At 45.3% G+C, this 12,294-nt stretch overlaps 1 protein-coding gene across 3 annotated transcripts in view; it reads right to left on the bottom strand.

Annotated features, from left to right (window-relative positions):
- The window catches only part of LOC130109547 (1-phosphatidylinositol 4,5-bisphosphate phosphodiesterase gamma-1-like), a 49,645-nt gene that overhangs the window by 3,220 nt on the left and 34,131 nt on the right, over positions 1-12,294 (bottom strand). For 2 of the 3 annotated variants that reach the window (XM_056276485.1, XM_056276486.1), the window contains 6 exons: positions 9,996-10,590; positions 8,861-9,006; positions 8,482-8,596; positions 8,181-8,342; positions 7,927-8,015; positions 6,329-6,513 (listed from right to left, as the gene is read on the bottom strand). In XM_056276485.1, the coding sequence (XP_056132460.1) occupies positions 6,329-6,513; positions 7,927-8,015; positions 8,181-8,342; positions 8,482-8,596; positions 8,861-9,006; positions 9,996-10,590 (1,292 nt within the window). The remainder of the gene's footprint in view (positions 1-6,328; positions 6,514-7,926; positions 8,016-8,180; positions 8,343-8,481; positions 8,597-8,860; positions 9,007-9,995; positions 10,591-12,294) is intronic. The other variant, XM_056276487.1, reaches the window with a different exon arrangement.

Here is a 12,294-nt window from a genome sequence, read left to right as displayed (position 1 = left end):
GTCCATGGGTCAGACCAGATATCGATATCACCCAAGGTGACACAACTTCACTGGTGCCATTTTATTTGGTACACTATTTGCCCAGATTTTTACAAATATAGCATTTCAACACCCCTGGTACTGATTAGCCTAGCTTAAACTCTGGGACAGTTCTTAGTTGGCCAACAACCAAGGATAACCAGTACTGTGTACTTCCATTCATTGTGCTAAGCTAGGCTAACGTGCAGCCAGATAGCTTTCTACTAAACACATATAGAGGAAACTGGTATCTATCTTCTTGTCTCACTCTGGAGAAGATTGTAAGCTAATTTCCCATAATGTTAGCATGTTCTTTTAATGTATATGTTAATATGATTAGTTAAAGTGGCTACGAGGAACTTTCATCTTGTGTTGATTTTAGCGGCCTCATGTGGACAAAATACAGCTGTTGCATAGCAACTAGGTAATGTATCTATTTGTGGCTATGTAAGATAAATAATGGTAATATGACGCTGGTGAAGCAAAGTAAACTTTGTTTTAGTAGTGTTCATACACCTAAGTTACATGTATTTGTTTGTATGTGGCAGGTGAAAACTGACTGAATATGGCCACTGGTGAACAAGCAAGTTTTTACCCAATACCAAAGCGCCCGCGGGTGGAGTGCATTATCCACTGTTCTGATGACACAGATAAGCTGGTTTCACTACAAAGTGTCGACTCATGGAGAACTCTGCTCAGGGCAGCTCAGATACGAAATCATGCACCAGTTTTGAAACTGGCAAAAGACATTCCTGAGGGACAGATTCCAGCAATCTACTACCACAGAAAGTGTTGCAGTATCTTCACTATGAAGCAAATTCTTGATGGCCTCCTTGCAAAAGAAAAGAAAAGTTGTGTCTCTGCTGAAGAGAAACAATCTAAGAGAGTAGCTCGACATGCTCCAAGTACATCTAGGACTTATGATGCAGAGTGCATATTTTGTCAGAAAAACAGCAAATATTCCAAGAGACAGAATACGAGAGAAGTACTGGTGCAGTGTCGAGAACTGCGAGCTGATGCAAAGATCAGGAGTGCAGCCACAAAGAAAAGGGACAGCAGAATCCTTGCCATTGTGAGTAGAGACCTTGTAGCAGCTGAAGGGCACTACCACAGGTCATGCTATAGACTTTACACCAAAGAAGAGGTTTCCAAAGGAGAGGTTGCCAGCAATGAAGATGATGATGCTGCAGCCCAGTATGAAGCTGCTGTGAATAAGGCATACAATGAGCTGTTCCTCTTCATCAGGATGGAGCTTTTTGGCAATCCTCAAGTGATGACAATGACTGATCTCTCTTCTAGACTGGTAGCTTCAATGAACTCCCAAGGCATTGCCCAAGTCAAGGAATCAACCAAGAAGCACATAAGGCGAAACCTGGAGAGTGAGTTTGCTGGAGCCTTGCAGATATTCCCTGATGAGAAAGGAAAATTCCTCCTCTATCCCGATAACTTGTCCATGAGGGAACTTGCCAAAGAAAATCAGTCTCTCAAAAGGGAGCTGCAGACCCTGAAAAGTGTCAGTGAAGAAGATGTTATAGCCAAAGCAGCCATCAAATTGAGAGCAGACATTAAAAGTCAAGATGTTCCTCAAACCTGGCCGCCTGAAGTCAAACCAGAAGCAGAATGTCCTACCATTCCAGAGTCGCTCATTATCTTCCTGTACTCTCTACTCACAGGCTCAAATGATCCTGATCATGCATCCCAGAGAGTGCAGTGCCTTCTGCAGTCATTTGGCCATGACATAGTATATGCAGTGACATGTGGAAATACCAAGCCTTCCAAGCACATTGTTCTGCCATTCAGTGTCAAATCGTTGACAGGAAATGTAGAGTTGATAAACATCCTCAACCGACTTGGTCACAGTGTGTCCTATTCACAGATGGAAGAGATCAACACTGCCCTGTGTCTCCAGAAACTCTCATCATCAGGGAGTGGCATTGCCCTTCCAGCTAACATCCATCCTGGCATATTCACAACTTTAGCCTGGGACAATATCGACCGTCTTGAAGAAACTGTCAGTGGTGAGGGAACATCTCACAGAGTCAATGGGATTGCTGTGCAAGCAAAGCCAGTCAACCCACTTCCTGTCCAACCCATGCCCACTGTTCCCAAAACAAAGAAGAGAAGCATTGATGGACCCCCACCAATATTACCAACTTACAATGCTGGACAACGGGTAGGGCCACCACAAAGCAAAAAGTCAGATGCCGATACTGCAGCCAATACTAAGCTTGCCAGAGAGAAAAACCTTCTTTGGGTCCTAGCACGCATGTCACAACAAGAAGAACAGTCAGTCAGCAGCTGGACAGGCTTCAACATCCTGACTCAAGGAGAGATGACGGTCATCCCCGACAATATAGGCTATCTGCCTACCATCAATGCTCCAGCGACACAAATGTCTACTGTCAACGAGGTGCTTAACCAGTCACTGAGCATCATGCAGTGCTTAGGCCTGAGGAAGATTGTTTGTGTCTTTGACCAAGCCCTGTATGCGAAGGCTGTCGAGATCACATGGAAACACCATGACAAGTTCCATGATATCATCGTTAGGCTTGGGGTATTCCACACCATCTGCACACTGCTGGCAATAATAGGAAAGCGTTTCCAAGATGCTGGACTCAAAGACCTCTGCATTGAGTCTGGCATGATTGCAGAAGGCTCAATTGCTGGTGTTATGGATGGCCGCAAGTACAACAGGGCAGTGCGACTACACAAGCTCCTGTATGAGGCTCTCATGCGACTGACCTTGAATGGTTTCCTGTCCTGGTTGGAAGAAACTCACAGGAATGACATGGTTCACCTGAATGAGACACTGACGACCATTGACAGCCTTGGGAAAGAAGTCTCACAACATGCTTTGAAGGAGGTCCTCGAGAACAGCTCTTGTACACGCATCATGGATCTATTTGAAGTCTACCGTGAGTTCCTTAGAGGTGGAAACGGCAGCCTCTCGAACTTCTGGATGTCCTATTTGGACATGGTTGAAATCTTGTTGGGGCTCATCCGAGCATCCAGAGAGGGAGACTGGATGCTACACTTGGCTAGCATTCGAGCAATGATCCCATGGTGCTTTGCTTATGACAGGATGAATTATGCACGCTACCTCCCCTACTACTACGCCCAGATGTCTGAGCTGCCCATCACACACCCAGATGTGTACACAGAATTCATGGAAGGAGGCTTCTCAGTCCAACTGGGCTCCACCAATCCCTTTGGCCGAATCCCTGTTGACCAAGCTATAGAAGAAATGGTGAACAAAGACACCCAAACAGCTGGAGGGACAAAGGGATTCAGCTTGAAGCCAGGAGCTGTGACCAAATATTATCTCACAGCTGAGTATAGAAGCATGTACCTCAGACAGCTGAGAGACCTGACAGGTCAAGGCAGGTGCAAATGGTCTCATCCAGATCTACAGAGTCCAAGGATCAAGAGAGATGAAGCAGATGTCCAGTCTCTCATGGACCTTATGGAGAATAACTGGCTCAATCCTATGTCCCCAGATGAGATTGATTTGGTTAGCCTCTCCACTGGCAACATGGCTCCACCTGATGTGACCATAGATCTCTTGAGAGCTCTTGAGAAAGGAGAAGAGGCCTACCAAGCATTCCAGCAAACAAGGTTAGATGCAGACCCACCACCTGTGAAATTCCACGACAAGATGACCAAGCAAAGTCTGAAAACATTCTCCAATGTCAGCACAAATCAAGCTCATGGAAAGAAAGCACAGGATGTGGTTCTGAAGGCAGATAGAAACCTTTTCAGTCACATGATCCTGGTGGCTGAAAGCAGGAAGGTGAATCTGAAGGATGTCCTTGCCTACCCATTGGGCCCACTACCATGGGCACTGGCAAATGCTGATGGGTCCTTATGAAAAACAAACAAGGCTGCACTTGCCAGAGAGCTTGAAAAGAATGTATCTCCTGCAGAAGACATCCCAATCCCATCTACTTCCATCATTGATGGGATGAGCCTGGTCCAAAAAATGAATGGCAACAACAAAACCTTTGCACAGGTGGCAGAGTCAGCCTTGACCCAGGTCCTCCATGAGGGAGCACAGAGTGGGAGGATTGATGTTGTTTTTGATGTCTATCACCAGACTTCGATCAAAGATGCTGAACGACTGAACCGGGGTGGAGACATCACTCTCCAGTACAAGAATCTTGCAGGGGGACACCACGTCCAGCAGTGGAGAAAATTTCTGTGCAGTTCCTCCAACAAGACCAGTCTCATCAAGTTTCTGGTGGAAGAGTGGAAACTCCCACGATACAGAGCTATGCTGCATGGCAAAGTGTTGTACATGACCTGTGAGGAAACCTGCTACAAGTTGACAGAAGATGGGTGTGAGGAAGCAGCAGAACTGCACTCCACACATGAAGAAGCTGACACCCGTCTGCTCCTGCATGCATTGCATGCAGCAAATGTGGGCTCAAAGTCAGTTATCATCACAGCTGAGGACACTGATGTCATGGTGCTTTGTCTTGGCTTCCAGAAGGACATCACCTGTCCCATCTACCAGAAGTGTGGGACTCAGAACCGCACACGGTTTGTCGACATCACCAAACTGGCAAGTTCACTTGGAGACAGCATCTGTGACAGCCTAATTGGCTTACATGCCTTCACAGGCTGCGACACTGTCAGTGCATTCGCTGGTCGAGGGAAGCTGAATGCCCTGAAGATAGTGAGAAAGCACACTTCCTGCCAAGAGACTTTTAGTCAACTGGGACAGACATGGAATGTGAGTGATGAGCTGTTCCAGAAAATTGAGCAGTTCGCCTGTCGGATGTATGTTGCTAATAGCAGCACTGCTGAGGTGAACAAACTGCGTTACCAGCTCTTCTGCACCAAAAGGGGAGAGGTTGAGTCCAGCCAGCTGCCACCATGTAGAGACTGTCTCTTTATGCATGTTCAACGAGCCAACTATCAGGCAGCAATATGGAAGTGCTGTCTGCAGGCTAACCCTGTGGTGCCAAGCCCTACTGAGTATGGATGGACAGACGATGAAGGCAAGCTGGCCATTTACTGGATGCGCTCCCCACCTGCACCAGATGTGGTCTTGGAAATGCTAACATGCAAGTGTGTGCATTCATGCAAAATGCCAAGCTGCATGTGCCTTTCAAATGGACTTCCATGCACAGACATGTGCAGGTTACAGACCTGCAGTAACCAAAAACAGCAGGATGGTCACGAACTGGACTTTGAACTTGGGGAGTCAGATGATGAGAGAAACGAGCAGTTTGATGAATGACAGTGTGATGATTCTGATGGTATTACTGTGGTAGTAGTCTATTGATGCACAGGATGTTGATTCTGGACTTGGTTACCCAGAGCTTGATAACAATAATGTAACCATATTCATATATACCCATTACCCTACCCATTACCATTACATATACCCACTAATGATATGGGATTACATGTATCATTGACTAAGTATATGTAAATGTCAATGTTGTTTAAAATATTAAAATAGTTCATTACCTCACTATGGTATTCCTTTTTATCATGTATTTTGATTGTGTATTTAAACAAATGTATAGAGACCAGTTTGTGACCTAACTGGCTTTGGTCTAGTTCTCATTTAAGGCTCACAATCACCTCACACAATGAAATAGTATGGGTATATTATACATTTTCTGAATCTTTACAGTCCTGTGAGTATTCCAGTTTTTGTGTTTTGTGTCCCTGATATTCCTAGATGCCACAGGGCTAAAAGAAAGTATATAGTTTAGGCGAAAATTGCAGAAAGATGTGTGTTATTGACGGGTTGAAGAGCTCAAGTGACCTCTATATTTGTGAGAAATATCAACAACAGGGCTTGAATGAAAGCTAAGAAGGTCCCCTTTAAAATGATACCAAAGACAATATTATAGAACATTGAAAAATGTCCTGACCATGAGGCTAAACCAGGATATGCACCAGCATCTAAAATGCAATTTAGTTTAGCGGGTGGTTAACTTCATGAGCTGATAACTGTGATACAGCTGCCACTCAGGAATGGTTATCATACCAAAATATCATCTACAGACATGGATCCTTTCAAAAATTATAAGTAAGTTTTGCCACCTTGAGTGTACCGAAATATCGTCTGGCCCATGGACTAGTAGTGATGGTGAGGGCAGATGTCTCTAAGTCAGGTCAGCTAAAGGCTGTGCTTAAGGGAAATCAATGGAATCCAGTTTAATGTCAGCAAAGTCTGAGTACGTACATATGTGTGCATATATACGTACATGGGTGCTTGTGTGTGTGTGTGTGTGTGTGTGTGTGTGTGTGTGTGTGTGTGTGTGTGAGAGAGTACTTGTGTGTGATGAAACACCTGCGGTTGCGAGCCTCCACCAGCTCGCTGAGCTGGTCCTGAGCAGCCCTGAGCTCCTCAAGACTCTGCTGGTAACTGAGGTCCGCTGAGCCAGACCTCTCCAGAACCGATACCTGATTCGACAATTCGCTTGTCCGATCCCGCAGACGCTGGATCGATGTGTAAAGGTTCTCATCATCTTCTTCCTACCACCAAGGAGAGGGGAACAGAGCAGACCTCGCAGATGTTCAAGTGGACTAACACAAATATCGCAAGGCCAAGCAAGTAAGTGTGCTTGTGTGATGGATGTGTATGAGAAAGAGAGATTGGTTGATTGTTTGATTGATTGATTGATTGATTGATTGATTGATTGATTGATTGATTGATTGATTGATTGATTGATTGATTGATCGGTCAATTGAAAGGCAGAGATATTGGTTGATTGATTGATTGAGTGAGTGAGTGAGTGAGTGAGTGAGTGAGTGAGTGAGTGATTGATTGATTGATTGATTGATTGATTGATTGATTGATTGATTGATTGATTGATTTGTTGGTTGGTTGGTTGGTTGGTTGGTTGGTTGGTTGGTTGGTTGAAAGGCAAAGAGACACAGATGGAGGAATAGATGCAGCACGAGTTCAGAGTAGGGTTGGCGATATGTCCGGCCATCATCAGCCCAACAATCAGCAATTACCCCCAGTTTAGACATTATATACCCCCCCTCACCCCACCCCAACCCCACACATGCATCGGCCATTTTCAGTGAATGCAATCATGGAAGAGCTCACCGCAAAATTCCCTATTTGGGATTATTTTGGTTTTAAACCGGACACAACCGGCAAGCTGGAGGACCTAAATGAAGTAATCTGCCATCTTTGCAAAGGAGTAGCACCAGCAAAAGTTTCTAACACTACCAATTTGCGCAAGCATTAATGTGAAAATCTAATTTCACTGAAACATTACAGTTACTCTTCTTCAATTAAACAAAATAAATCACCTTGAGATCTTTGCTAAGCAATAAGCTGTAAAGACAGGCGGAACAGCTGCCCAACACAATTTGAAATAAAAAAAAGGTCTGATGGTATCAGATGAAGGATGCCTCCGCTTACAGCCTCCAAATGAACAAACAGGTGGGGATAACGTGACTATGCTATTAAAATGATCAGGGTGGACAACTGCACATGCAATTTTTGGTCTAGTTCTCCACTATGATTTATGAATTGACATTGCTTATCAGCACCAATCAATCAGACAGCAACCACTAAAGACAGCTTGGTTGTCATTTAGTCACTGCCTTGTTTTGTGAAAGACTCGTCGGAAATAAGTGCAACAAGAATGTGCATATGGCCCAACTCCAGCCGCCAGTTCCTATTCGCGCACACTTTGAATTGCACTTTATAGGTTAATTAGTATTTACCGAGTTGAATTCTTGAGGAGGCAAACTATTAAATTAGCAAAATAAAAGGACAAAAATCACCCAAAAAAAAAAAATCACCCAAAAAATCAACCGCTGACTGGGCTCAGCCAAAAGCCGTTTGACGATATATTCGTCCAATTGCCCAAGCCTAGTCTAGAGACAGAGAGACTGAAAGACACCAGGGACATTGCAGCTGTTTTGTACCTTTGCATTCACAATTTCAATGTGGACCAGAAGAGAGGCCAACTCCAGCTCTTCACTGTAGCTGTTCTTCAGAGGTACACTCCTGTAGCCTGCCAGCAGACAACACATAAAAAAAATTACCAAATTCCTATCATACAGACATGCACACAATTCAAAAACAAATAAGAAAACATCAGAGATGCTTATAATTCCTCACTCACACACATACACACACATGCATGTGCAGCCATGCACACACTAACACACACACGGACCTGTTCGGAGTGAGCGGACAGGGTACGTAGCCTGGGCCAGGAAGTTCGGGTCACTAAACATGTCTTCCTCAAAAACGGTAAAGCGCAAAAAGGAGAAGGAAGGGTTGTGGATGTCAAACACAAACTGCCTCTGCACCCACACAGGGTTCAAACCATTATCAGCTGGAAGGGGGGGAAAAAAAGACAATTACCATATTATCTTGAGATCATTTATTGTAGTGATATATACACATGCATCCATGTACGCATCCTTCCATCCCACAAGTACGGCTGCCTGTCACCCAACAGTAGACTGTCTCACCTACAACATCTGTCTTGCTCTTGCAGCTATCATAGTCAGCCCCGCAGATCTCCACCTCCACAAAGGGGCAGACAATGCTGCGACCGTTCTTGGGCAGATGACGGGCTCCCAGTACCTGACACAGAGAATAGTAGTATGTATTAAGATGTAGTGTAGACTAAGTATTGGTGATTTGTTCTCACCAGGCAGAAAAAAAACTCGTAAAGTGAAAATCAGGTATCACATTAGGATGGTTTGATTCCTGGCTCTCGAACCTGGCTCTCTGTTTCTTGGCCTAACCTCTCTTGTTAATCCTTTTAATAATCAAAATATGCAAGCAATGCGACTTTTTTGTTCCCCGTTAGGAAAATGCATGGGAGCTCTGACTGCTGAATCTGACCTGTAGCTGGACGGTAATTGGCTCTACACGTAGGGTGTCCTTATCAAATGGGTCAAATGTATCGTCCCTCATGATGTCAGGCTGAGTCACATAGCCGCACCCTCCGCCCAGCAAGAATAAGGCCTGGTTCAGCTGCATTGGCTTATCTGCACACACACACACACACACACACACACATGCACACACACACATGCACGAACACACACACACACACTTTGTTATTTCATAAAATCAAAGAACAAATACACAGAAAGACCTTTTTCTCCTGAAATGTAATAACCAACACTTAGCTACCAACACTGTATTTGAATATGTACAACCAAACACAAAGACATTCAAAAAACATGTACATGTTTGCAAACACACTTTCAAACATGTACATTTCCAAACAAATATTTCACACTTGAGAAACTTCCACTTCCGGTGTGGTGGCCTCACCCAGTACCACCCATGCAGCAACTTTGTCCACGTCTGCGTCTAAGTTTGTGTCTTTGTTTGGTGGCTGGGAGAGCTGGTGCTGGATCAGCTGGGATAGCTTGGTCTGCTGCATCCTCTGGGCCCAGGGACCACGGCCCTGCCTGGAGCTGCACCCGAAGAGGAAACACCGAGGGCGGTCTGACAGGACGTGGAAGTGGGGCAGGCTAAGCTAACTGCTAGCCTATTCAGACCAGCAATTCTGACAACACCGAGGGCGTTCTGGCGGCGGCCTCGCCTGGCATTGACTGTGTTTCTAGTGTCATCATGTGGAGTGTGGGGAGGTGTGTCGAAGGTGTCTGGCTGAGCGAGCTAGCATTGCTGGTCTGCTGCGTCCTATGGGCTCAGGGACCGCGGCCCTGCCCAGAGCTGCGCCCGCGGAAGCAGGGCAGGCTAAGTTAACTGCTAGCCCATGCAGACCAGCAGTTCCAACAGTCATTCTGGCTGGCGTTTGTTCTTTGACAGTGATTTTTTTGGTTTAGTTTGGATATGTGTTAGTTTGGATATATGTGTTCTTGTAGTCTTTGGACATGTGTTTTTGTCTTTGTGCTGCACTTTTGTGGGCTGGGGGAAACGATATTTTGTTTCATTTCATGTACACAAGTACATAAAATAGAGTGACAAATAATGTGTTCTTGATTCCTGAAACACAGACACTTACCAGGGGTCTGGAAGTTGAGTGCAACCAGCTGGGAGCCACAAAGCCACATGGGAAGGGGGTCATAGTTCGAGGAGTCCAGCCTTTGCCCTCGCGGATAAACTCTGGAAAGCTGACGACGGTTATATTGCAAGAACCGCTTCCCTCGGGTCCGCGTTGCAAACTTCTCTGCCTTGGTCTCCGGGAAAGAGGACATGTCCCGGTAGCATGCCCTCTCGGTCCCAATCTCTGGAAGCAGTGGGGAAGTGAAGAAAGAGTCACACACAGTCAAATTTAGCAACACTTGGGGTGTAGGGTCATGATCAAACCAAGTAGATAATATTACGTAAAAGATCAAGTGAGAGGCTGAAAGAAATTGAAGAAAGACAGACAGGGATACAAACAGAGAAAATGATGAGATGGCATTAAGTGACTTAAGCTTTGGCCTGAGGACAGAAAGAGGGAGAGAGACAGATATATTGAAAATCAAAGGGATGAAGTAAAGGGGTTTTGGACCCTTACTCTCCTCATTGAAAGGGACAGGTCGACAGTATACAACCAGCTCAGACAGCTCCACGGCAATCTTCTTCCTCCTTTCCATCTGCTTCTCCTCTTGCATCTGTTACCATAGAGATAAGCTAGTCACAGTATCAACTAGGGGTGCACAATTAATTGAAACTGAAATTGCAATTTGACCACGTGCAGTTTCTCAACCACAAAAGGCTACGATTTGATGAAATTATATACATGGCGCAGCCCTAACACCAACATTACCACTCCATACTGACTGTGTTCAATTTCCAATTTCCCCAACATGTGAGTTGAAAGTGGGTACCACTGTGGAAGTTGCTTATGAAATCTTGGCAGTACAATGCTATAGTAAGCACAAGGCATTAGGACAAGATGCTTTACTCTTTACCAGTGTGATGTTTAACGTTGTCAAGCTGCACAGAATTAGAAAAAAAAACAAAAACAATTAAAACCCCATAAAAATAATACGGTTTCTGTTTTTAGGCAAAATTTAAATAATGAAAGTTAAAATTGTATTACTGTGAAACTTTAACTCACATGTGGATCTTCGCATTCTCAAAGTCTCATAACAATCCTCTTTTTCAAATATGCTAGTGCAGTAGCCTCGCATAGCCAGACCTATCTCCACACTTCGCTTTAGCGCTGCACCAGCGCTGGAGAAAGTTTAGGCTCAACCCATTATCATTCTGGTATAGGGGGAAAAAATGCTCTGTCTTCTTTGTATTTCTTTCCACAATCGTCTTGGGAGGCTCTAAGCCCAGGATGCAGCGAGGGTGCCCTTGCAAAATAGTGTCGGGAGGGAGTTTGTTATTCTCAGCGTGTAGGCTGCTAGCTCGGAGGTTGTTGTTGTTTCATGTAGCGCCAGGGACTTTGAAAGCAGTAACACGCAGATAATAATAATAATAATAATAATAATAATAATAATCAAACTTATATAGCGCTTTTCTCACACTCAAAGTTGCTTTACAATAAACGGTGGTGAAACAAGACAGCAGATAAACATAACACAGACATGCAGGGGTGGATGGGAAGGGGGACTACGAGAGGGAGAAGCGGCAGGCACACACGACGCCAGCAGTACTCTCCCACTTAAACAGATACAAAAGGGCAAGAAAAACAAAAAACAACAGCACTGTGGGTGTTGATTTTCTGCAGGGGTTTTCTGTAGGGCTCTGTAGGGGTAGCCTATTCCTCTCCCGAAGTATCTCTCCACTAGGCAGTGGCACTATTTAACCCATAGCTGGGGGCTGGTTCATGGGCATCAGGGAATATCCACACACCGGCGGGCCTGCATACCGCACGTCTAGGGGCCAAACCTCCTCCGAGTCCCTTGTAGTTCAGCCAGGGTCCAAGGTGTACCCAGTTACCGTGTGTCGTCATGAGGAGGCACTACATAGGGCTTGCTGTTGGAGAGGCTATGTACTGGCAGGGAGAGACTTACGCGCTCGGCTCTCCAGTTCGCATTTCTGCTAGCCAGCGGTGAAGGTTGAGAGCGAGATGTGACAGGCACAGAGCACTACACCAACACACTAGACGCTTCCCAACAACCCGACTCCTTCTACAGAAGAATGTCAGATAGCGGAAGGGAGGAGAATTCTGACTGAAAGCCAGCCAATAGCTGGCCAGTACCAACAGTTTTACATTTGGCGAGTCAGGCTACTAGTGCAGTGCCCGTTCGGGTGTGATCCCCCCTCCAACCACAATGTGGGCTGCGATGGCAGAGTGATGCCGTTCATCCGGTCGCCAAGGGAAGAACATCTCTGTCTGTCTGTATGTATGTATGTTTGTCCTT

This window comes from Lampris incognitus, chromosome 3 (assembly GCF_029633865.1).
Source record: "Lampris incognitus isolate fLamInc1 chromosome 3, fLamInc1.hap2, whole genome shotgun sequence".
In the NCBI taxonomy this organism is placed as follows: domain Eukaryota; kingdom Metazoa; phylum Chordata; class Actinopteri; order Lampriformes; family Lampridae; genus Lampris; species Lampris incognitus.
Note: the sequence above shows the minus strand (reverse complement) of the source record. Positions and strands in the feature narration are given on the sequence as shown.